Source organism: Camelina sativa, chromosome 15, assembly GCF_030686135.1.
Source record: "Camelina sativa cultivar CO46 ecotype springtype chromosome 15, ASM3068613v1".
Classification (NCBI taxonomy): Eukaryota; Viridiplantae; Streptophyta; class Magnoliopsida; order Brassicales; family Brassicaceae; genus Camelina; species Camelina sativa.
Window position 1 is genome coordinate 2,470,464 of NC_141894.1, and position 20,647 is coordinate 2,491,110.

A 20,647-nucleotide genomic window follows, 5' to 3' on the forward strand; every position below is an offset into this window, starting at 1 on the left:
TCAATTATAAGACTTTTTTTTTTTCTTCTTCTTAGATTAGTACTAGTCTATTTTTTTTCAATACCATTTTAGCTTTTATTTTTTACACAATAATAGTTCCATCTTTATTTATCTTATCCATTTGTTTCAATTTTTTTTTTTTTTTTTTTTTTTGTACAATATTGAATGGTGAGTTTATAAATAAACAGTTTTGCACGTCATCTTGAGCTAATAAGTAAATCTCATTGCGAATTTGGCATAGCATTAGCATAGTAGTATTTGATTAATTAAATTAGTGAAGCTCCTTGCTATAACCGTAAATTGAACCAAAATTAAAAAAATTCCGAAGAGCAAAGAAGATATTTAACTTGTAAAAGAGATTGAGAATTAAGTAGGGGCTTATACGGTTTATGGTTCTGACTTCTGACCATGAATTTATTATTGTTGGCTGTTGTCTGTTGAGCATCTGTCTTGACATGTGACTTTTAACTCCAAATGTCTTGGTCCTAAGATAAAGAAGCACACATTATCTGAAAATCTTTCATTTTCTTTAGGTGTAAATTGATGTTGATTGAACCGAGTAATATTGGGCCAAACTAGTACCGGTCTCGATCTTTCTTACTAACTTAATATTAGGGCCAAATTAGGCCTGTCTTAGCTCCTTAATGGGCCTGTAATAGTAGCTCCTTAGAATTAAACAAACTATAGTATATATAATGAAACTTAAACAAAATGGGTTAAATTGATAACTTTCATTTGTTAGGTATAGATTTTGTAATTTCTCGAAAGTTTGATATCTCTTTGCTCCATAGAACAACAACGAAAACACACACGAGAAACAACAGAAGAAGAGGAGATTATTTGGGAAGAAGTCAAAACACAAAAATTAAATTTTCTCTCAAAATTTATCAAATCGGAAACTAGATGGCGTGTTGCTTAGCTTCGTGCTGTGCGTCGGCGACATGTGGGTTGTGTACGTCGGTGGCGTCGGGGATTACGAGGAAATCAGCGAGGATCGCTTATTGTGGTCTCTTCGGTGCTTCTCTTGTCGTCTCCTGGATTCTTCGCGAGACTGGTGCTCCCCTCCTTGAGAAACTCCCTTGTACGCTTCTCTCTCATCCATTTCTTTTTTCTTTCATACTCCCCTGAATACACAAAAAAGGAGGTATCTTTCCCAAAACACACTTCATTGCTTGAACGACCATAATTTCACTGTCTTTTAGTTTACTGACTTCTTCACATTACTCGGCTCTATTCAGATGAGCATTGCATTGCATTACTCGGCTCTATTTTGTTTTTTTTTTTTCTTTGACAACTATAAGCACTTAAGTCTTCTTTAGTGTGTGTTATTAGCTTTAATGATTGTAGTTGGAACTTGGAACCATCAGTTTCGAAATTGGATTCTCTCTGATCTTGTCAATTGAATTGAATACTGAGACATGATGAGACATAGTGTTTATAAGTATGAATCTATTGGGTCAGTGTAAAGTTTGTTCCTTTGAAACCGTGATCGTTTTTATCTCAATCTGTGATGATGGATGTGTTTGAATTGGGTCTGCTTATGCTTCATGTTATACCTGTTTGATCTTAGTTAGAGTTTTGAGGAATCATCATCACCTCTATTGATACAAAATCTCTGTTTTGGTTTTTGCTTAAACAAACAGGGATTAACACTTCCGATTCATTTACCAAAGAATGGTATCAGCAGCAAGCTGTTCTTCGTGTGAGCTTTGGGAATTTCCTCTTCTTTGCGATATATGCTTTAATCATGATTGGTGTGAAGGACCAGAACGATAGGCGTGACTCATGGCACCATGGTGGATGGGGTTTGAAGATGATTGTCTGGTTTTTGCTTGTTGCCCTCATGTTTTTTGTTCCAAATGTTATCGTCTCAATCTATGGTAAGTTTGCTGTGCTCCTCATGATTTTCTACTTGTGGTGCTATATCTCATCACGTTATATTTTATGTTATTAGAATTTTTACTGGTCTGCAAAATCGGTTGGTGTTATCTCATCAGGTTTTAGTTGATGAGCTTGAATACGGACAATTTGTGTGATTATATATATTATGTGCTGGTGTACTTGCAAGTACGAAAAATAAGTTGCTGAATTTAAAAGTTGTATGCGAACTGAATTCATCGTGTGCACATTCTTTCAGGAACTTTATCAAAATTTGGTGCTGGAGCGTTTCTGTTGGTTCAAGTGGTCTTGTTGTTAGATGCTACACATAACTGGAATGATTCATGGGTCGAAAAGGATGAGAAAAAATGGTATGCTCGACATCTTTTCTAAATTCTATGCATTTGTCCTGTGTTTTTTGCCATGATTCTGTTTTTGGCGTTTTATTGTAATGATAATCTTCTGACTAATGGGGTTCTTTATGCAGGTATATCGCTCTGCTTGTTATATCAATTGTGTGTTACATAGCAACATATGCCTTCTCAGGAATACTGTTCATCTGGTTCAATCCATCTGGTCATGATTGTGGACTAAATGTTTTCTTCATCGTCATGCCGATGATCCTGGCCTTTGTTTTTGCTATTATTGCTTTACATCCTGCGGTGAATGGCAGTCTTTTACCAGCATCAGTTATATCAGTTTACTGTGCTTATGTCTGTTACACGGGTCTCTGTAGCGAACCTCATGACTATGTGTGCAATGGACTTAACAAATCCAAGGCAGTGAACGCAAGTACTCTCATCCTTGGAATGCTCACTACGGTTCTCTCAGTTCTATACTCTGCCCTCCGAGCTGGCTCTTCCACCACATTTCTCTCACCACCGTCTTCTCCCAGATCAGGTACTTCACCAAACTCTTCAATATGCTTGGACATAAAGTTTTTCGGTTTTGTAAATAGTAATTCTGAACTAGACTCGGCTTTTTGTTTCTTCTGTTTTGCTGGAAACGTTATTTGCAGGTGGGAAAGAGGCATTGTTAGAGGACCCCGAGGACGGGAAGAAGGGTAGTGAAGCCGAGGCGCGGCCTGTGAGCTACTCATACTCCTTCTTCCATATAATATTTGCGCTTGCGAGCATGTACGCTGCAATGCTTCTCTCCGGATGGACCGATTCATCAGAGAGTGCATCTCTGATCGATGTGGGATGGACCTCGGTGTGGGTCAAGATATGCACCGGTTGGGTCACGGCCGCACTGTACATCTGGACACTCATTGCACCGCTCATCCTTCCGGATCGCGAGTTCTACTAAAGGGGCATACCGAGGGTAACATGTATATATAGTCCAATCCAATCTGGTGAATGTTATGTATATGTTTATGTATGTAGTCACTTAAAAGTGGGTACGTTTGGTAATAGTAATGGTAATGGAAGTAGCTAATGTTACGTGCTGGACGTGTAATTGAAATCTAAATTAAAAGACCTTGGATGTTGTTTGAATCGATGTGTTGTTTCTATGACTGGTTACTACATCATATGATTATCTAAATTTCTGGTTGCAAGTTGTTGGCGATGGTGGAAATAGCCAAGAGAGTAAGATAGGCTCTGTAGAGAACTCTCGAGTCGAGTTGGGGATTCAGCGTTTTGAAACCTTACTATGAACGAAAGATAAACTAAATTTGAACTACGGAAATACTCTACTTGAATTTGACAGGAAAAGTTCAGTAAGAATCCAATCATATAGTTCATAATGAATGGTTCATTGTTTAAAATTGATCTAATCCATCATTCAAATAAACTAAAACCCCTAGACATTGAGTAGCTTTGTTCCATTTTTGTCATCATTGCTATTAGAATTAGCAATCTTAATAGCCTTGGTTATATTATTCTTGATTCTTCCTTGTGCCTTCTCCTTGGAATAATCCATAAGGACAAAATCATTCAAGTTAATCCGACAAACCATGTTTTTTATTCGTCTTTAATTGTATGGCTTATAGCAATCTATTCATATCCTTCGCTTTTGGGCAATGCTTTACAGTTTTACACATTATACTCAAAAAGTTCCAAATCTAATTTGCTCTTATATTTACCTATCTTAACAAAAAAATTATAATCATATGACAATGGTTAGTTTGTAAAATTATGTTGTTCATTTTCACATGTTTGCTCTTAGATTTACCTACCTTACCAAATTTTAGTTTGCTCTTAGATTTACACACGTTTGATCATTTTCCCATTACCACATACGAAGAGCATATTAATTATTACGTGTGAGTTAGACCAACCTTGTAAAAGCTAAAAACTCATTTGTCATTCTTGAAAAATTGAAAGCAAAAAGCCAATCAACGAAGACATGACATGACTAATTAAACGGCTAGTTGTCCAAACAAAGACATGACCTGACCTGACATGTTACGTGTGATTTGCTGAAATCTAAAATACCGTGAATATTAGGAAAATTAGTAAAACCAACTGTAAATCTGAAAATTAATTGAATCCATTATTGTTAATTTCGTGTCGTGTGTATCTAGTTATTGTATTTTCCATAAATTTTCTATATTTCAAAATAACTACAACAACATCGTTTAGCTAATTTAGCTCTACCATCCATAGTAGACATAATTCTATCATTTTGGTATGTGTCTCATGAAAACGATTTCGCCGTAGTGAGGAGCTAAATTGGTTTTAGCTAGCTACGAAGTACGAACTCTACTCTTTACGCATTCTCATACAAAGAATGCGAACCATGTTTCAATGTTATATGGTTTAGTTCTGACCACTCTCTCTAGTCTCTAGTAGACTAGTATCCTGAACCAAATTTATTACACAACTAAAAAGTATATATTTTGGTCATTACTCATTGGTATATGAAAGAACTCAAAAGACAAACCACATTTTTACTAGTATCTATGTATGTTTTTTACTCTTACAATAAATTTGGATTTTTAAATTTACTTAGTAGTTAGTAAATTATTTTGAATGATTCAAATAATAATTTATCATAGATAAATGTAACTAAAATTTTCTACCCTAAACAATATGCTGATATATATATTATATATATATACACCATATTTATTATTTGAAAACATACAAAATAGTTTTATGTATACACTATCTATGGTGTATATTATATATCAACATTCGATAGAAAAACATACTATTTTTTGTATAAACAAAAGTCATTTATTTCATAAAAATCATCATATAATAATCAGTAACACAAAAAAAAAATAATAATAATAATAATAATAATAATAATAATAATAATCAGTAACACAATCTCTTATCTTTAATATGTTGACTTATTATACACATAGATGTAGAGTCAATCATATTATTCTTCATAATAAATGATCTCTTATCATAATATGTAAGATATAGAATATATATTTTTTCAAATATAAATGTATACAGATTTAAAATTCAACTTTAATTATCTCATTAATTATATTATTTCAGTATTTATACATTTTCAGTTATGAGAAATCTCTGTCTCTCTCACAATTACAGTATTTATAAAATATTATATTTTCTTCTATATTTTATCTTTTCATAATTTACCAAATTATCTATTATTCAATCGCTATAATGCTACCGATCAAGCAAAATACTCAATCACTCTATTTTACTGTATCATTTTTTCTATCCATTATCTTTAACCGTTTTTTACCGCCTTTTTCCAACGGCTCAAAACTTTATAACCGTCTTATTTAAACGTGTTCACCAATCATATTTCATAAATAATCTCTTATCTCATAAGATATATAACTGTATTTCTTAGATATAAATATCTACAGATTTAAAATTCAATTTTAATATCTAATTAATTATTTTATTTCATTATTTATACATTTTCAGTTATGAGAAATCTCTCTCTTTCTATCTATCACAATTACAGTTTAAATTTTTATTAATTTTTTTATAGCTTTTTTCCCTTAAAATAAAAAAATGTATAGATACACAAATGAAGAGTTAAATTATATGTAAAGGAGGGGATCACCACCACCGTCGTCGTCGTCGTCCCTCCCTAACATGCTCCATCTCCTCCTTCTCTCCGACGAAGATCATCACACCACCAATAGCATGCCCCCTTCCTCCTCCGCCTCTAGATCCGCCGCTAATCACAGCTCCTCATCCTCTTCCTCTTCATCTCTCCACCTCTGCAAGCACTCTCCTTCCGCGACTCTCGACCTCCTAATCCTAATCCTCGTCCTCTTCTCCGGCGCTTTCCTCCTCTCTTCTTACTTCTCTTACCTCTTCCACTCATTCTCTCTCCTCTCCTCACACTTCCCTCCCCTCTCATCCTTAATCTTCTCCGACGATGAAGAAGATGATCTCTCTCCGATCCCTCCGGCTTCTTACTTCTTCGCCTTCGCCGTCTTCTTCGCCGCTTCGATTGCGTTTCTCGACCTTTGTTGTGGACCGAGATCGAGGAAGTGTAGGAATCCAAAGTGTAAAGGGTTGAAGAAGGCGATGGAGTTTGATTTGCAATTGCAGACGGAGGAATGTGTTAAATCTGGAGGAGGAGGTAGTAAGGAGATTGATAGGTTGCCTTGGAAAGGAGGTAGTGAGAGCAATCCTGATTACGAGTGTTTGAGAGCTGAGCTTAGAAGGATGGCTCCTCCTAATGGACGTGCTGTTTTGCTTTTCCGATCTAGATGTGGTTGCCCTGTTGCTAAGCTTCAAGGTTGGGGACCTAAGCGAGGTCGTCGTCATAAAAAGTTAGTCAAACCCTTTCTTCCTTCTCAATTTTGCCAATTTCGATTTCCATTTTCATTTGATTGTTAAGTTTTGCCTGAAATGAACTTGCTTTCGCCAGTTCTCTGGTCTGTTTGGGTAGCATTAGCTATGAATGAGTTGTTTGATCATATGTTTCGATGAGTATACCAGTGAATGATGTGATCTCCATTGCCACTCTCAAGAGATCATATGTTTCAATGGTTCTTTGCTTTTGATTGATAACAGTGTGCTTTCCTCTCTGTGATTCATTGGTTATGATGAATGAATTGTGAGTCTCTTGGTAAAAAGAGTAGTTTATAAAATAATATTCGTAGTTGTGCTGATTAGAACTGCTGCCAATTGGATCAGATTTGAATCATATAATTGAGATTTGAATAGGGAACATTTGGTGGTCTATATGAAGAAATGTCGAGTGTTCAGTGTTAGTAGATTTAAATTTAAGCAAAAAAAAGTACTGGCAAGTCAGATATGAATAAATGTGGGAATTTGGTCATGAATTATGATTCTTCTGCCTTAGCTTCTTCTGATTAGAAAATAAGGTTCCTTGTAAGATTAAGACTACATTGAAGGGATTGCCTTGTCTCATGTTGTTCGAAATGGTTGTTCCACGGCATAATAAAGTCTAAGAGTCAACAGATAGCAGCCTTTGTCTAGTTGATTGTGCTTATCAAATATCAATGGGAAACTCCATTTTTGCTGCAAATGTTAGTCCTTTGCTTTCCAATCTCTTTTTGTCGAGAATCTGAATTTCATATATATAACAGCTAATGATTCTTAACAAAACTATTCGACTTTGATATGCTGGGACTTGGACATGATTTTCAATGGTCATATCTGGCTCCCTTGTTTTAAACGTAGCACCACAACATCTTAAAATTGGAGATTTGCTCGATAAAAATACATGCTTTTATAAATCAGAATACATGGTTCTAAGTAGCCAATTGGCAACAACCTCGAGTAGATGATTGCCTTCTTTTTGTTGCTTTGTATGTAACTTGTAATATTATCTACACTTCTACTATGACTAGGGTCGTTGATTGGTTATACATCAGTAGATTTTGTGATTTTTTGTTTGTGGTGCGTGCTCTTGTCAGACTTGTTTATTTTGTTTATCCGACTACATCTCTCATTCATTCATATACTCAAATTAAAGTTTTTTGGGTTAACATATTGTTCATGAGTCATTTTATTTCTTCTCTTAGAATCCTGATTCAGTTTATGCCTTTATCTTCTGCAGATCGCAAGCAAACTTGGCTTTAAAGGGAGGGGTAGATCATCGCTGATCAGGTCGATAGGAACCCTTCAATCTATCATTATAGATTTATCACATTTAATGTTTGCATAGTTCATCTTGGAAACTAGAAATATCCGGACAGCTTCGTTTGCGGATTTCTTATTTCTTTTACCTTAGAAATGTCCCAATATTACAACTTGAATACTTAACTTTTATTGAACTCCATTACTTACCAAGCAAAAAAAGGCAGAAGCACTCGTTGCACTTCCTCCTACACATATTTTAGGGGATGAATTTATCTCTGTGTCGTGTTTGCTTTTGTTTCTTGCTTCTCATCTCCTGATTTCATTGCAAGTCTATGAAATCTCGATGAGGGTTAGCTTTTCCGTCCAGAAAGTTGATATCTTTGGCGTTGGAACTGCTCTAATGTGTATCTCCATTCTGTTCAGTTTACTTGGATTCTGGAATATAGATTCCGAAATTGTAAGCTTGAATAACTGGTATATGCAGTTCGAGGGATTTATCTTTGATTTCTTAACTGGATTTCAAGTTCACTGGCTCACGTGACAAGAGATTCTTCTTCTGATATCTCAAGAGTCAAGAGTATTTAGATGATCTGTATCTGAAGATAACCTAATTAGTTTGGTCTAAAACTTGGATTTTTTTCCTTCTAATTCGGTTTATGTCCCTTTGTGGCTCTTTAAAACTCTGTTTTGTTTCAAGTCCCATGGACATAGGATAAGCTTGTCTATTACTCAAATGAATAAACTTTATAACCTTTTTTGCATCAGATATCTAGAACAGCAGTTCCCTGTGATTATTTTTGGCAGGTCAAGAATTATCAGTAAATGAAATATTTCCTTGAGAGAAGCGGTTTTGGTTATAAAATCCTCAGTAAACAAAAAAAAAGGAAGAAAAAAGCAACATTTTCACTCTACTAGCTGAACAACACAGAACACCCGCTAATCCTTTTACAATGACAAATGCACAAATCTTTACTCTTCTACAATTCTGTTTGCCACGAGTCACCATCATCAACTCAGGCTCCCAAAGTGAGTTCTATTTTTCTCTCTCTCGGTTAGTTACTTAATGTAACCGTTGCTTCACCCGTCTTCCATTGACATCACAACCATCAGCAAATAACTCCTTCCGATTCCCCGATGATGTTAAAGAGTGCTCACTCAGTCTAGCCACATACTCCAATAGCTCACTTAGTAAGGATGGACAACTTTCCTTCAGATAATCAAACCCATCCGTTTCCATCACAGCTAAAGAATTTACAAAACATTACAGACTATATTTTAATACAAGGAGTCAAGGACGGTATGAGGTTTCAAAGATACTTAAGCAAAAAGAAATGATCTTTTATACCTTTCAAGTTCTCTGGCAAAGCTATGAATTTAAGGCAGGCGGCTTTCAGCTGGAAACAATGATGCTGCTCTGCAAGAGCCAAGGTGGTTGCAACCGTATGTATGCTGATTCCTTCACAGAGTTTTGACTCACATATTGTTCTAAGCCGCTCAAGCGCATAACGGTCTGCAGCAGCAAGCAAATGCTGAGCGACAAGAGTCGATGCCCATTTCAAGTCTGTTCCTATTAAGTCTTGCATATCAGGCAACTCGTCCCAGTAGATAAAATGGAGCAACATCTGCAACAACCAAAAGAGCAAAATCAAACAAAAGTAAAAGAGAATATGTATCAGCATACACTTCAACCTTCAATTTACAAGAGTTAGGATCTGAAACTCGCACATACACTAAAGAACAATCTTAACAAAACAAAACTCGAGCTACAAAGCATAAAAAGGTTCATACTTGGCATTTTAACATGATCACCTATAAAAAATTATTTACCACATACGAGAAAAGGAGACAATGCAGCTATTTGTAAGCAAACAGAGATTCATGCAACCAGGAAAAGAAGTAGAAAGATTAAACCTTATCCCGGGTGAGTAATATTAGAGAACAGAAGCAGCACCCCAGGAGAAGGTCTCGTAAATAGAATATCCTGTATCACACCATAATCACTCACCCGAGAAAAGGCAAGGAATCAAGAAAACTACCACTTCCTATAAGGACTTATAACACCTGATACTGAAACTAACAGCCTCAAAAAGTAAACCTAACAGATTTAAAACTCTACTACAACATTAAAGGGAGGACCTTGAAGATTGGTGCTTCTATGTCTTCTATGGTAATACATTTGGTATTTTCACTTCTCAACGGACCAAAAAGCTGTGCCCTGAATACTGGAGAACGAGCTGCAAGAACTAGTTTATGAGCAGGAAATGTCTCTCCGTCAACGTCGAAAGTAACATCAGCTCCTTTCTCACTTTCCAAAAGCTTCCCAAACTGCTGACCCAAGTCAGAAACCGGCACATGGATGTTGTAACTCCTTGGTCCTTCTGTGCGTGACTTCACCACTCCAACACAACACCGAACCAAGAGACCATTGTCCTTCAGATAGTCAGATGACTCCAAAAGAGACCTCTTGAAAAACCGTTTGTATCCCCTACATTAAAGCAATCATCAATAGATTTAAACATTCAAGAAACCCCAATCTAAACTCATGCAGATACTAAAGCCATAGCATTTCCTGAAATCACTTCAAAAAATAGAAACTTTATTCCAGAAAGGGATCACTTACCACATACTTCCTCGATATTTAAGAGTATACGGTCCGCTTTCGAGAGTTCTACCGAAATGGCTATGAACCTTGTGCCTTTCATTACCGCTCTGATCAACGAGGGTAAGCTCAAACAAAGCCCTAACATCAGCACCTTCGCTCGCTAAGGCAATGAAGAGAGACACGTAGACAGAGTTATCCTCAGGACTCTTTCCATCTGGGTAGAAATAGATAGCCCAAGAGTATCCACCGACCATGAACGTATCGGAGGCAACGTATTTGCCAATACCCATCCCTTTGACCAAAGAGTAGCCGCTGATCTTGAATTCGTGGGAGCCATTGATGGTTTCCGTGAGAGAGGTCGACTCGGAGAGAGACTGTGAGGTCGATTTCGAAGATCCAGGAACCTCCGTGGAAACCCTAATAGTGTCCATCAAAACAAAAAGAACGAGAGATCTCAAGAAACCACGAAACTAATTGTTTCTTCGATCTTCTCACACGGAATAAGTATCTTCCCGCGGCTAAAGACTTCGAATTTCAGAAAAAGGTTGGACCTTTTTTTCCCGAGATTGAGAGGCGAAATCAGAATCTCGAATCACAGGGACAACCACGGCGATTTGAGAAAAGTAAATGGGGGGGATTGAGCGGAATCAGAAGAGAGAAGGAGAATCGCCGGAACTGAGGAGATGAATCGTCGTGGATCGTGAAGACGACGACGACGACGACGTTGGCCACAAACGAGAGGAAAGAGAAAGAGAGAGAGAGAGAGAGATGCGATAGAGAGAGGAGGAGGAACCACTTGATTGATTGATCGGTTTAACTTTTTAACACAACAACTTGGTTGGTTGCGAATATAACGTCGAAATTTTTAATTTTTTAATTTTTAATTTTAGTTTAGGGAGAAAATTAAATTAGAACATCCTATTGTTGTGTTTGGAATTTTTGCATATATGGAAACAAAAAAAACTTATCTGAAATTTACTCAAATTATATTTTCGTGTTAAGATATGAAAAAACGATATTTAAATTACTTTGACAGTTGAACAACAAAATGTATATACTTTTTGACAAAAAAACAAAAAAGAAGAAGAAGATGAAATTAGATTACAAAATTGGGAACCACGTTTGTCAACAAAAACACTTTAATTTGAAAGCAAAACTGCTGTTAAACTTAAACGAGTGATTAGAAAATTTTAAATTTTTTTAGAACTACTTGTTTAGTCAGTTTAGATAATAATATAAATATTTATAATGAAAAAAAAATCTATAAATTTTCAACTACAATATGACTATGTAATAAGATAATTTAATATAAGTTTATACATCGTTATAATCAATCATAGAAGAATCAAGAAATTACAAAATGGGGTAAAAAAAGGAAGAAATTAAAATTGATTTGAAAGAGTAAACCCTAGTAAGTAGGTCTCATCGTGCTAAAAGGTCTTTACTCTTCAATACCGCGGCAAAGCATTGAGACGAGAACATCATCGGTGGCTCGAGTGACTAGTGAGTGACCCAATCTCAAACCACAGAGAATCAAAATACCCAAAGGTTGCACCTTTTAATCCGCAAATGTTTCGAAAGCTCTGTTCTTCTTCATTCTCTCGCTCCATCATCTTCCCCAACAAACCCATCTTCTTCATCTCCTCCCGCTCTTTTCCCAAACCTCTCCGTCATCACTCTTACTCCTCCTTGAAAATGACCGATACCCATATCCCCGATAACCCCAATTCGTCTTCTTCCCCGATTCAATCTCCCACCAAACCCGAATCGCTTCGTTCCCTCGAGTTTCAATTAGGTTCTTCATTCACCGTCGATCCAATCATCCCACCGCCGAATCAGATCATCATCGTCGTCAGTGGTCCGAGCGGGGTCGGCAAAGACGCAGTGATCAACAAGCTTCGTGAGGTTCGTCAAGGTCTACATTTCGTCGTTACAGCAACTAGCCGTCCGATGCGACCTGGTGAAGTCGATGGTAAAGACTATTACTTTGTCTCGAGAGATGAGTTTTTGTCGATGGTGGAGAACGAAGAGCTTCTTGAGTACGCACTTGTTTATGGAGAATACAAAGGGATCCCTAAGAAGCAGATTCAGGAATACATGGCTAAAGGGGAAGACATTGTTCTTAGAGTTGATATTCAAGGAGCTCAGACGTTGAGAAGGATACTTGGTAACTCCGCTGTGTTTGTCTTCCTTGTGGCGGAGAGTGAGCTTGCTATGGTGGAGAGGTTGATTGATAGGAAGACGGAGAGTCAAGAGGAGTTGCTTGTTAGAGTTGCTACGGCGAGAGAAGAGGTTAGGCATCTTAAGAGCTTTGATTACGTTGTGGTTAATGCTAAAGGGAGGCTTGATGATGCGGTTAATCGCGTGGAATCTATTATTGATGCTGAGAAATCTAAAGTTCATCAAAGGATTGTCAGGATTTGATTTGCAAGGTACTTTACTTGCCTTGCTCTGTAAAGCACTCAGTTTCATATAGTAATGCATTGACTTGCTTAGATTTAGTTGAGGAATAGACTTTGGAAAGTTTGATTTGTTGTAGCATGTTTTGATGGGACAATAGTGTGACGTTTTGTTGCTACTTGAGGAAGAATACATACACTTAGAGAAGCCGTTCTGACAAAGCGTTGAGAGATAGGACAGTAGGAGTGATTTAAGCTTTTGGCTGATTAAGTTGTTTACATAAATCTGCTTTTAGCGTCATCCCTTGAAGAAGCTCGCTAACCACCTGGCTAAGTTAGTTGATGTGGCATTCTCTAATATGTTTTGAATCCTAGAAATCACTGGAAGTAGGGAGTTTCTGGCAAAAGTTCTTACTTCTTAGGTTTAGGAACTGCGAGTTTATCAAATGCAAATGTTTTGGTATTGTAAACGTTATCATGATTGTTTCTTTGCAGATTGCTTGCTGTTTTTCTTCTCTGTGTTTTGTCATCATCTTCGAAGCATCGTTTAGAGTAGATCTTCTGTGCAGGTTGATGGTAAATCTCCCTGATTCGGCAAACAGATCAAAGATCTTGAGCGTAATTTTGGCGAAAGAAGAGATGGCACAAGATGTAGATTTGGTTTGAGTGACCAACTCTCTTTGGGAGAAGTAGTAGAGGATTAAATATCGCCATCATCATATATAATATATTGAACGGGTCTGCACAAGTACCAACCAAACACTTGTCTCATGTCTTTTTACTCTGTTTCCGAATCCATTCTGTAATATTATCAATCTAAGTTGTCAGAGTCTGCTGCTCAATAATGAACAGTTTATAGAGAATATGTTCAGGATCATCATCCTCATCTGAAGGAAACAACATATTTGTGTGACTACATAAAGTGTGACTACATAAAGCTCATAAAAGAAGAGAACCAAACACAAAATACTCTGTTAACGCTTCGTTCTTAATTCTTCCTTGTGAGAGAGAGTAATCAAAACTCGCTTTTTCTTCATTCAAAAATCAAAACCCTAAACCAACAAAAATAAACATCTCTCTGAACTCTCTCTCTCTCTCTTTATCTATATTTTCGTAAGAGCACGTACAATGATGGTGATGTAGTTCGTTTGCTTCTCCAGCGGCTATCTTTCATCTATATACATAGACTCTGTGAATTCCGATGGATGATGATGAATCGATGATCAGAATTCTTATTCTCCATCCTCTAATCCAAGTAGACATCATTCAAGTACAAAAAAGCCGATGATGATCGATCTCTCATCTCCGTAACATTCCATCATCCGCATATCATCGGTTCCTAATCTTGGTGTTGGAGAAAAGGGTGGTTGAGAAGCTGAGAAGCTGTCCACCTCTCGCTAGCTTTTTTACGTAAACAGCAGTCGATGAAACTCTTCAACTCGTCAGAGCATTCTTCGGGGGCTTTCGGTGGTTCTGCAAAGCACACGGCGCATATTATGGCGGCCTGGTCTGGTTTCTGTCCTTGAGGAAGCAGCGGGAAGTAACCCACAAAGATCTCGAGCATCGTAAGCCCAAAACTCCATATATCTCCTGCATAAACGTTCAATCTGTCTTCTTCTGTAACACCTTCAGCTTCACTGTCGAGTCTTTCGGGACTCATATACGCGTACGTGCCCACGAACGAGTTGCACTTGTTTAAAGACTTGGCCACGATCTTGCTTACTCCAAAGTCTGCGATTTTGACTTCTTCTTTCGAGCTACGTAGTAGATTCGCTGGCTTGATATCTCTATGAACGATCTTGAGCTCGTGCAAGTAATTTAAACCTTGTAAAATCTGACGAGCCATCAAAGCTAGTTGATCCTCTGTAACGACTTTGCCACGTAGAGACTCTAGCGTGCCGAGATCCATGTAGTCCATCAGAATAGATACTTCTCCGGAAGGATTCTGGAAGATGTCGTGACACTTTACGATGCTAGAAGAGTTGACGAGACGTAGGATCTCTATCTCGCGGAGGAGTTGCTGGCGGGAGGTTGAATCCATGTCTTCTTTGATTTTCTTCAAGGCGTAGATCTCTGAGGTTGTCTTGTTCTTAACTTTGAAGACGGTTCCGCCGTTTCCGCTACCGAGAACATTGATCCTATCCAAATCAGTAGTGGAGATGTTGTTGCTTGCACAGGAAGTAACCATTGAAGCGGCAGCGATGGGGAAAAAGCTGGGGCAAGTAGATGGAGTAGTGGTGGAAGGTTGTAATTTGAGATTTAGGAATCGAGGATTTCTAACAAGGACCATCGTGTTGTTGCTCGAAGGATGGATCTTGAAGAGGTTTGGTTTTTTTTTTTTCTTTTACTGAGAGAGTTAGTTTGGTTTCTGAATAATGACCGTCTCTGTTACTAAATTGATTGATATATACACAAATCCTATTCCTACTTCCATCTCGAGATGGGATAAATTGTTTCTTATTCGTATTCGTATTTCCATCTCGAGATAGGACAAATTGATACATACACAAATCCTATTCTGTCTATGAAATTTATATATATAACAAATTGTGATTTAGTAAACATATCTATGATATACTGTATCATGTTTTCTTAGCATTTATCACATAACTTATTTATTTAATTTTTCTATAATTATCAAACCACGTGAAAAAAAAATATTTTTATTATAAATATAAAGAGATTATTAGTGACAAATATTCCCTAACTAACATAAGAACGTTAAGTCTTGAAATTAACTAATTAATTCCCCCATGCATCAAGCTCTAGAAGAAAGCCTCCATTTTCATGGAAGTGTGCATGAAACCAAAATTCTCATCCAAGTTATAAGAAAATATGAAAAACAGAGATAATTTGATAAATTAATAGGGTGATGAATGATGATGACCCAAATATAAGGCTTTGAGTTTGAGACAGGGAGGGTTATGCTAGAATCCGGACTTCCAAGTCACCACCATAAACAATAACCAAGCGCCTCATATGGACTATACAACTACGATGATTTCATACATATATTATTGTAGTGCCGTACTCCAACTCTTAATTTCCAATAACTCATGACTTATGTGAACAGAGAATATTGACTTGCATATCCACTTATTAATTCAAACTTTGACGTATGTTATCTTGCAAACCAAATTTCGTATTAATAATAGCTTTTTGTTTTGCTTATTTAGGACCGTTAATTATAGGTTTGTTTGTATGTGACACAACACACAACTCACAAGGCAACATAAAAGGGTTTAGGGGCGGCTTTTAAAACACAAGTCAAGCAACATATATACCTTATGAAGTCAATGATACATTATCATTTCTTCAATATATAAGCCTAAAAGATTTCGAAGAAGATGTAAGAAAGATACAAGAAGATCGCTTTGTTTATATAAATAAATGATTGGAAGAATTAAGCTTTAGAAAGACTTAATGATTATTTTGTGACAGAAAATAAACAGCGATTTGAAGTTACACTTTCTTGCACACTTCCTTTTCAATTTTCGCCTCATTGGTGACTTCTTCTTCACTCTTTTTGCCTTTGCCTTGTCTCTTTACTAACACACAAATAGATGCAATATATATAATCTTGCCGTTTCTCATATGTATCCATCATCAACAAAATCTTAATTAAAAGTTAAAAATAACGAAAAGGAAAATATCTCGCAAGGTTTAATATGGATTCCAAGAATTTTGGAGAGGATGATCGGAGCATCCATCTGCAGGTTTTATCTTCTTGAAACTACATACATATACAAGTTTTGTTCTCAACACCTTTTATTTTTCACTTTAGGTTTTAGGTTTTTTTACTATATATTCGATTAATCTTCAACACATTTGTAAAACACTGTTGATCACGTCTATATGATCGTTGTAAATATGATACAACATACCTCGTTTTGCTCTAACGGTAACATATTTGCATGGTGTTTCCATATTAACCAATTTCAAATGCTGATATTTAAGCTAACCCTCATTCAATAAACTTCATATAAGCAAAACAAAAAAAATTCGAAAGTTTGCTGCTGCAAACATTATTAGTACAATGTATTTATTTTCTTTGTACATTGTATAAATCTTCATTTTATGTTATAGAGTAGCCAAAAGTGTGGTTGACCTCGTAATAAAAAAAAAACATTACTATCATGGGATTGGTAGGGTAAGAAATTAATAATTTAATAATTAATGTTCAATTCAAATAAGGTATTGGAGCTCCAAAAATTAGAAGAAGCTAGAGGCTCAAGCGACACCGTTTTGGATTATAGAAACAGCGTTGAGAAAGGAGACAGCGGCGAAACCGCAGACGCAGCGTCTGTGTCCTCCGCGATCGCGTTTCACAGATCAACGACACCCGCGCCGGAGCAAAAACTCACTCTCTTCGCTCTCCGCCTTGCGATCCTCGAGAAAATCGCCACTAACCTCGGAACCCTAGGTTTCATCTGGGCCACGGTGGTTCTTCTCGGCGGATTCGCGATCACACTCGAAAAATCCGACTTTTGGTTCATCACCATCATTCTCCTCATCGAAGGCACTCGAATCTTCAGCAGAAGCCACGAACTCGAGTGGCAGCACCAAGCAACTTGGACTGTATCCGGCGTCGGAATCAGTAGCTTCCGCGTCCTCCGATCTAGCTCAATCTCACTTCTCATAAATCTAAAACGAATCAGGTTTGTTTTTTTTTTTTTTTGCTTAATCGAATTCGATTTAGGGTTTAGATTTGAGTAAGTAATGATTGTGTTTCTCTGCAGCGATGGGGTCTTTAAGAATGGACTGAGAGAAGCAACGACGAGAATCGGACGACAAGAGACTTTTGATCGTGGAACCACTCTGACATGGAAGAACTCAGAAGTTCCTCTTCTTCCTTATGCGAGATGGCTTTACATCTCCAGCTATGTGAGCCGTCTTCTCTATTGGCTCCAGCTCTTGTCAGCGATTTCTTGTGTGGCTCTGTCTTCTTACAAGCTCGTAAGGCACAACTACGGAGATGTTCAAGACGGAGACTTGGATAAAAGGAACAGGCAAGCTGCTTTGAGCATCTTTTACTCGCTTGCGCTTGCTGAAGCTTTGTTGTTTCTTGCTGAGAAAGCTTATTGGGAATGGGAGGTTAGTGTGTGTAACTTGCTTGAGAATGTGACTAGAGAGTGTGGGTTTGGGGTTACTGGAATGGTTTCGATCAAGAGATTCTTTTATGATGCATACTCGAAGTCTGTTAATGGGAGTATCTTTGATGGTGTGAAGATGGATATGGTGAGCTTTGCTATGGAGCTTGTGGGATCTAACTGTTCTGATGAACAGCTCATTGGAGCGAGGATTCTTAGGCAGTTTGTGGTTAATGAGCGGTTCGCAGAGGATACGCTTGAGAAGATCGGAATCAACTTACCCGTCATTGAAAGGTTGGTTCTTTACAAAAGTTAAATTGCAATTGCAGGTTGGAAACTGAAATAACGTTTTGGGTGACACAACTAATCATATTCATACATTTTCATCTAAATATTGAATTTTTGAGCTTTTATCCTCCAGGTTGGTGGAGATGCTGAACTGGAAAGATATGCAAGAAGAAGAGATTAGGAGATCATCAGCAGAGATACTCTCAAAACTCGCTGGCAAAAAACAGAACTCTCTCAGAGTTGCCGGAATCTCTGGTGCGATGGAATCGATTTCATCACTGTTACAGAACACCAGATCTTTAGGTGAAGCTCCTGATGAGATTGGAGAGAAGAAAATATTCCACGACCATCATCTACAATACGATTTCTGGAGGTTCAACAATTTGGGCCTTTTGATTCTAAAGAAATTATCCAGAGATCATGACAACTGTGGAAAAATAGGTAACACAAGAGGGCTTCTCCCTAAGATCATTGACTTCACGCACACAGACAAAACACTCTTGAAAGAAGAGAATGCAGATATGGTTCTGTCACGAGTCCAGACAGTGAAACGGTCCCTGCAGCTAGTAAAAATGTTAGTAAGCACAAGTGGCAACACCGGGAAATGTCTAAGGAGAGAGATCTCAGAAATTGTCTTCACAATCAGCAACTTGAGAGACGTACTGCGCCATGGAGTGAGATACCCAAAACTACAGAAGTTAGGGATTGAGATTCTGAGCTTCCTCGCGCTTGAGGCTGATGCGCGGGAAAGAATTGGTGTTACTGGAGGTGTCTTGAAAGAGTTGTTTAACATCTTCTTGAAAAGAAAAACACAGGTGGATGAGAATGAGAGCCGAGTCAGAATCGCTGCAGGTGAAGCTATAGCGATGCTTGCTTTGGAGAGCAGAAGCAACTGCGTCCACATTCTAAAGCTCGGAGTCTTGGGAAGACTCGTGGAGGCACTTGAAGTTCCTTTGGTCCGTGTCAATGCAGCTAGAGTCTTGAGAAACTTGTGCATATATTCTGGACATGAATGCTTTCCCGACCTGATATTCATTAAAACAGCAGCGCCTAGGGTGAGTATGCATGTCTGTCGGAACAAAAACTGTGCCAACCTCGTTATGTTTAAAACTATATAAAACTTGTTATGTTTACTTGCAGGTGTTGAAGTCAATAACATCAGGAGACAACAAATTACTGGAAGTGATGCTAGGATTAGCAGCACAAGTGTTCAAATTAATGAGTTCAGAAGAAGCAAGCATTGTTCTGACGGATTCAGGGATCACAAAGCTAGAACTTGCGAACTCACTGGTTTCGATATTGAAAAAGCATGACAAGCCAGCGATCAAAGTTCCAAGAATCAGGAGGTTTGTGGTCGAGCTTGCGATATGGATGATGGAAGATGATGTGGAGACTGTTGTGATGTTCAGAGATTTGAGTATGGAGAGAGAGCTCGAGAAAGTTCTGGAAACTACGGCTGAGCTCGAGAACTTCGATGTTTTCTCTGGTGCAGTTGGAGTGAGTCGCCAGAGCAGAACGGTTCACTGGCTAGCTGAATTGGCTTTAAAAATGCTCGAGGATGAACAATCATAATTATAATTTTCCAAGCTCTCTGTATTAGCAGGTTTTAACTATTCTTTTGTAAGAACAAGAAAAAAAATGTGCTGATTATGAAATATATTTAATTATTTTGACAACCTTCGGCTTGGTTTTGTGTATTATTAATCAAATTTCATCAAAGCAGCTAGCTTTTTTGTCTTATTAACTCCAGGGAAACTAACCTCTTGTAAAGAAGATGGAGATGAATATATTAGTGAGTTGAGATCTGAACTCATTAAAACTCCCCGTGTCTTTTTTGATTTAAAAGCTAGATCATATTAGAAAAGAGAAGCAAACGTTTACTTGTTAGGATAATGTTTGTTAGGATCAAACTCTTCAATGATGCTGATCAGACAAAGAGTGACACTGACTATTCTCCTGATAGTCCAAACACAACAACGATCTCTGTGGAATCTGCTGAGGTGATCAATTAGCCCGCCACCACAAGCAGGAAGAGAGGTTATAAGTAACATTATCCTTTAAAAACGTTTACTTGTTAGGATCATAATCTTCTCTGTTTCAGCTTTGTTAGGATTAATTAAACTCTGTTTGAGTCTTGATATTCTCACTCTTTGTACTCAAACAGAGTAGCATTGCTCTTATTACCACTTTCTTCTATTTGTTCTTTATTTTTTCTTAGAATTGAAAAAGAGATTTGGTAGCTTTGGCGTTATTAATGTTGCTTGCATGTCAAAACAACACAGTCTAGCCAGCAACATATTCGAGATCAATCATAAAGTATAAGCTGAGATTATGGTTATTGAGGAGCTTCTTTAACTGTTTAGCATTACTAGCTAATGTTAATTTCACTAT

At 37.4% G+C, this 20,647-nt stretch overlaps 5 protein-coding genes and 1 pseudogene across 9 annotated transcripts; 4 read left to right on the plus strand and 2 right to left on the minus strand.

Moving 5' to 3' along the window:
- The first annotated feature begins 718 nt into the window (after positions 1-718).
- LOC104744781 (uncharacterized) lies at positions 719-3,394 on the plus strand. The gene is made up of 5 exons (XM_010465882.2): positions 719-1,081; positions 1,644-1,880; positions 2,138-2,249; positions 2,366-2,778; positions 2,897-3,394. The coding sequence occupies exons 1-5, from the start codon at positions 904-906 to the stop codon at positions 3,184-3,186; spliced, it is 1,230 nt and encodes a 409-aa protein (XP_010464184.2). The 5' UTR covers positions 719-903; the 3' UTR covers positions 3,187-3,394.
- A 2,225-nt stretch (positions 3,395-5,619) lies between these two features.
- LOC104744782 (uncharacterized protein At5g19025-like) lies at positions 5,620-8,641 on the plus strand. 2 transcript variants are annotated; one of them, XM_019237318.2, is made up of 3 exons: positions 5,800-6,441; positions 6,536-6,598; positions 7,855-8,024. In XM_019237318.2, the coding sequence occupies exons 1-3, from the start codon at positions 5,910-5,912 to the stop codon at positions 7,875-7,877; spliced, it is 618 nt and encodes a 205-aa protein (XP_019092863.2). In that variant the 5' UTR covers positions 5,800-5,909; the 3' UTR covers positions 7,878-8,024. The 2 variants fall into 2 exon arrangements, with proteins under 2 accessions (XP_010464185.2, XP_019092863.2); XM_010465883.3 differs by having other exon boundaries at positions 5,620-6,598; positions 7,855-8,641.
- A 48-nt stretch (positions 8,642-8,689) lies between these two features.
- LOC104744783 (BTB/POZ and MATH domain-containing protein 2-like) lies at positions 8,690-11,460 on the minus strand. 2 transcript variants are annotated; one of them, XR_015582431.1, is made up of 5 exons: positions 10,498-11,305; positions 10,014-10,362; positions 9,789-9,858; positions 9,223-9,499; positions 8,690-9,119 (listed from the first exon to the last, which is right to left on the minus strand). XR_015582431.1 is itself a non-coding variant. In XM_019237316.2 (4 exons), the coding sequence occupies exons 1-4, from the start codon at positions 10,908-10,910 to the stop codon at positions 8,938-8,940; spliced, it is 1,221 nt and encodes a 406-aa protein (XP_019092861.1). In that variant the 5' UTR covers positions 10,911-11,460; the 3' UTR covers positions 8,690-8,937. The 2 variants fall into 2 exon arrangements, 1 of the variants encoding a protein (XP_019092861.1); XM_019237316.2 differs by lacking the exon at positions 9,789-9,858 and having other exon boundaries at positions 10,498-11,460.
- A 355-nt stretch (positions 11,461-11,815) lies between these two features.
- Positions 11,816-13,794, plus strand: LOC104744784 (guanylate kinase 3, chloroplastic). 2 transcript variants are annotated; one of them, XM_010465885.3, is made up of 2 exons: positions 11,816-12,911; positions 13,448-13,794. In XM_010465885.3, the coding sequence occupies exon 1, from the start codon at positions 12,049-12,051 to the stop codon at positions 12,901-12,903; it is 855 nt and encodes a 284-aa protein (XP_010464187.1). In that variant the 5' UTR covers positions 11,816-12,048; the 3' UTR covers positions 12,904-12,911; positions 13,448-13,794. The 2 variants fall into 2 exon arrangements, with proteins under 2 accessions (XP_010464187.1, XP_010464186.1); XM_010465884.3 differs by having other exon boundaries at positions 11,829-12,911; positions 13,374-13,794.
- Positions 13,795-14,136: 342 nt separating this feature from the next.
- Positions 14,137-15,193, minus strand: LOC104748046 (mitogen-activated protein kinase kinase 8 pseudogene; annotated as a pseudogene).
- Positions 15,194-16,476: 1,283 nt separating this feature from the next.
- LOC104744785 (uncharacterized) lies at positions 16,477-19,932 on the plus strand. 2 transcript variants are annotated; one of them, XM_019236610.2, is made up of 6 exons: positions 16,481-16,594; positions 17,073-17,536; positions 17,618-17,972; positions 18,108-18,262; positions 18,390-19,311; positions 19,397-19,932. In XM_019236610.2, exons 1-6 carry the CDS (start codon positions 16,547-16,549, stop codon positions 19,826-19,828), a joined length of 2,376 nt encoding a protein of 791 aa, XP_019092155.2. In that variant the 5' UTR covers positions 16,481-16,546; the 3' UTR covers positions 19,829-19,932. The 2 variants fall into 2 exon arrangements, with proteins under 2 accessions (XP_087345694.1, XP_019092155.2); XM_087489568.1 differs by having other exon boundaries at positions 16,477-16,594; positions 17,618-18,262.
- The last annotated feature ends 715 nt before the right edge of the window (positions 19,933-20,647 follow it).

What these genes read in the sequence shown, in the direction of transcription:
- LOC104744781 (XM_010465882.2), top strand. Translation starts at nt 904, where the DNA reads ATGGCGTGTTGCTTAGCTTCGTGCTGTGCGTCGGCGACATGTGGGTTG. An exon ending in CCTCCTTGAGAAACTCCCTT is followed by an intron (nt 1,082 to 1,643) that starts GTACGCTTCTCT and finishes TTAAACAAACAG; the next exon opens with GGATTAACACTTCCGATTCA. An exon ending in ACCGTCTTCTCCCAGATCAG is followed by an intron (nt 2,779 to 2,896) that starts GTACTTCACCAA and finishes CGTTATTTGCAG; the next exon opens with GTGGGAAAGAGGCATTGTTA.
- LOC104744782 (XM_010465883.3), top strand. Translation starts at nt 5,910, where the DNA reads ATGCTCCATCTCCTCCTTCTCTCCGACGAAGATCATCACACCACCAAT. An exon ending in CGAGGTCGTCGTCATAAAAA is followed by an intron (nt 6,599 to 7,854) that starts GTTAGTCAAACC and finishes TATCTTCTGCAG; the next exon opens with ATCGCAAGCAAACTTGGCTT.
- LOC104744785 (XM_087489568.1), top strand. Translation starts at nt 16,547, where the DNA reads ATGGATTCCAAGAATTTTGGAGAGGATGATCGGAGCATCCATCTGCAG. An exon ending in AACTTACCCGTCATTGAAAG is followed by an intron (nt 18,263 to 18,389) that starts GTTGGTTCTTTA and finishes TTTATCCTCCAG; the next exon opens with GTTGGTGGAGATGCTGAACT. An exon ending in TTAAAACAGCAGCGCCTAGG is followed by an intron (nt 19,312 to 19,396) that starts GTGAGTATGCAT and finishes GTTTACTTGCAG; the next exon opens with GTGTTGAAGTCAATAACATC.
- LOC104744783 (XM_019237316.2), bottom strand. Translation starts at nt 10,910, where the DNA reads ATGGACACTATTAGGGTTTCCACGGAGGTTCCTGGATCTTCGAAATCG. An exon ending in AAATATCGAGGAAGTATGTG is followed by an intron (nt 10,363 to 10,497) that starts GTAAGTGATCCC and finishes GCTTTAATGTAG; the next exon opens with GGGATACAAACGGTTTTTCA. An exon ending in TAGAAGCACCAATCTTCAAG is followed by an intron (nt 9,500 to 10,013) that starts GTCCTCCCTTTA and finishes TGGTTGTTGCAG; the next exon opens with ATGTTGCTCCATTTTATCTA.
- LOC104744784 (XM_010465885.3), top strand. Translation starts at nt 12,049, where the DNA reads ATGTTTCGAAAGCTCTGTTCTTCTTCATTCTCTCGCTCCATCATCTTC.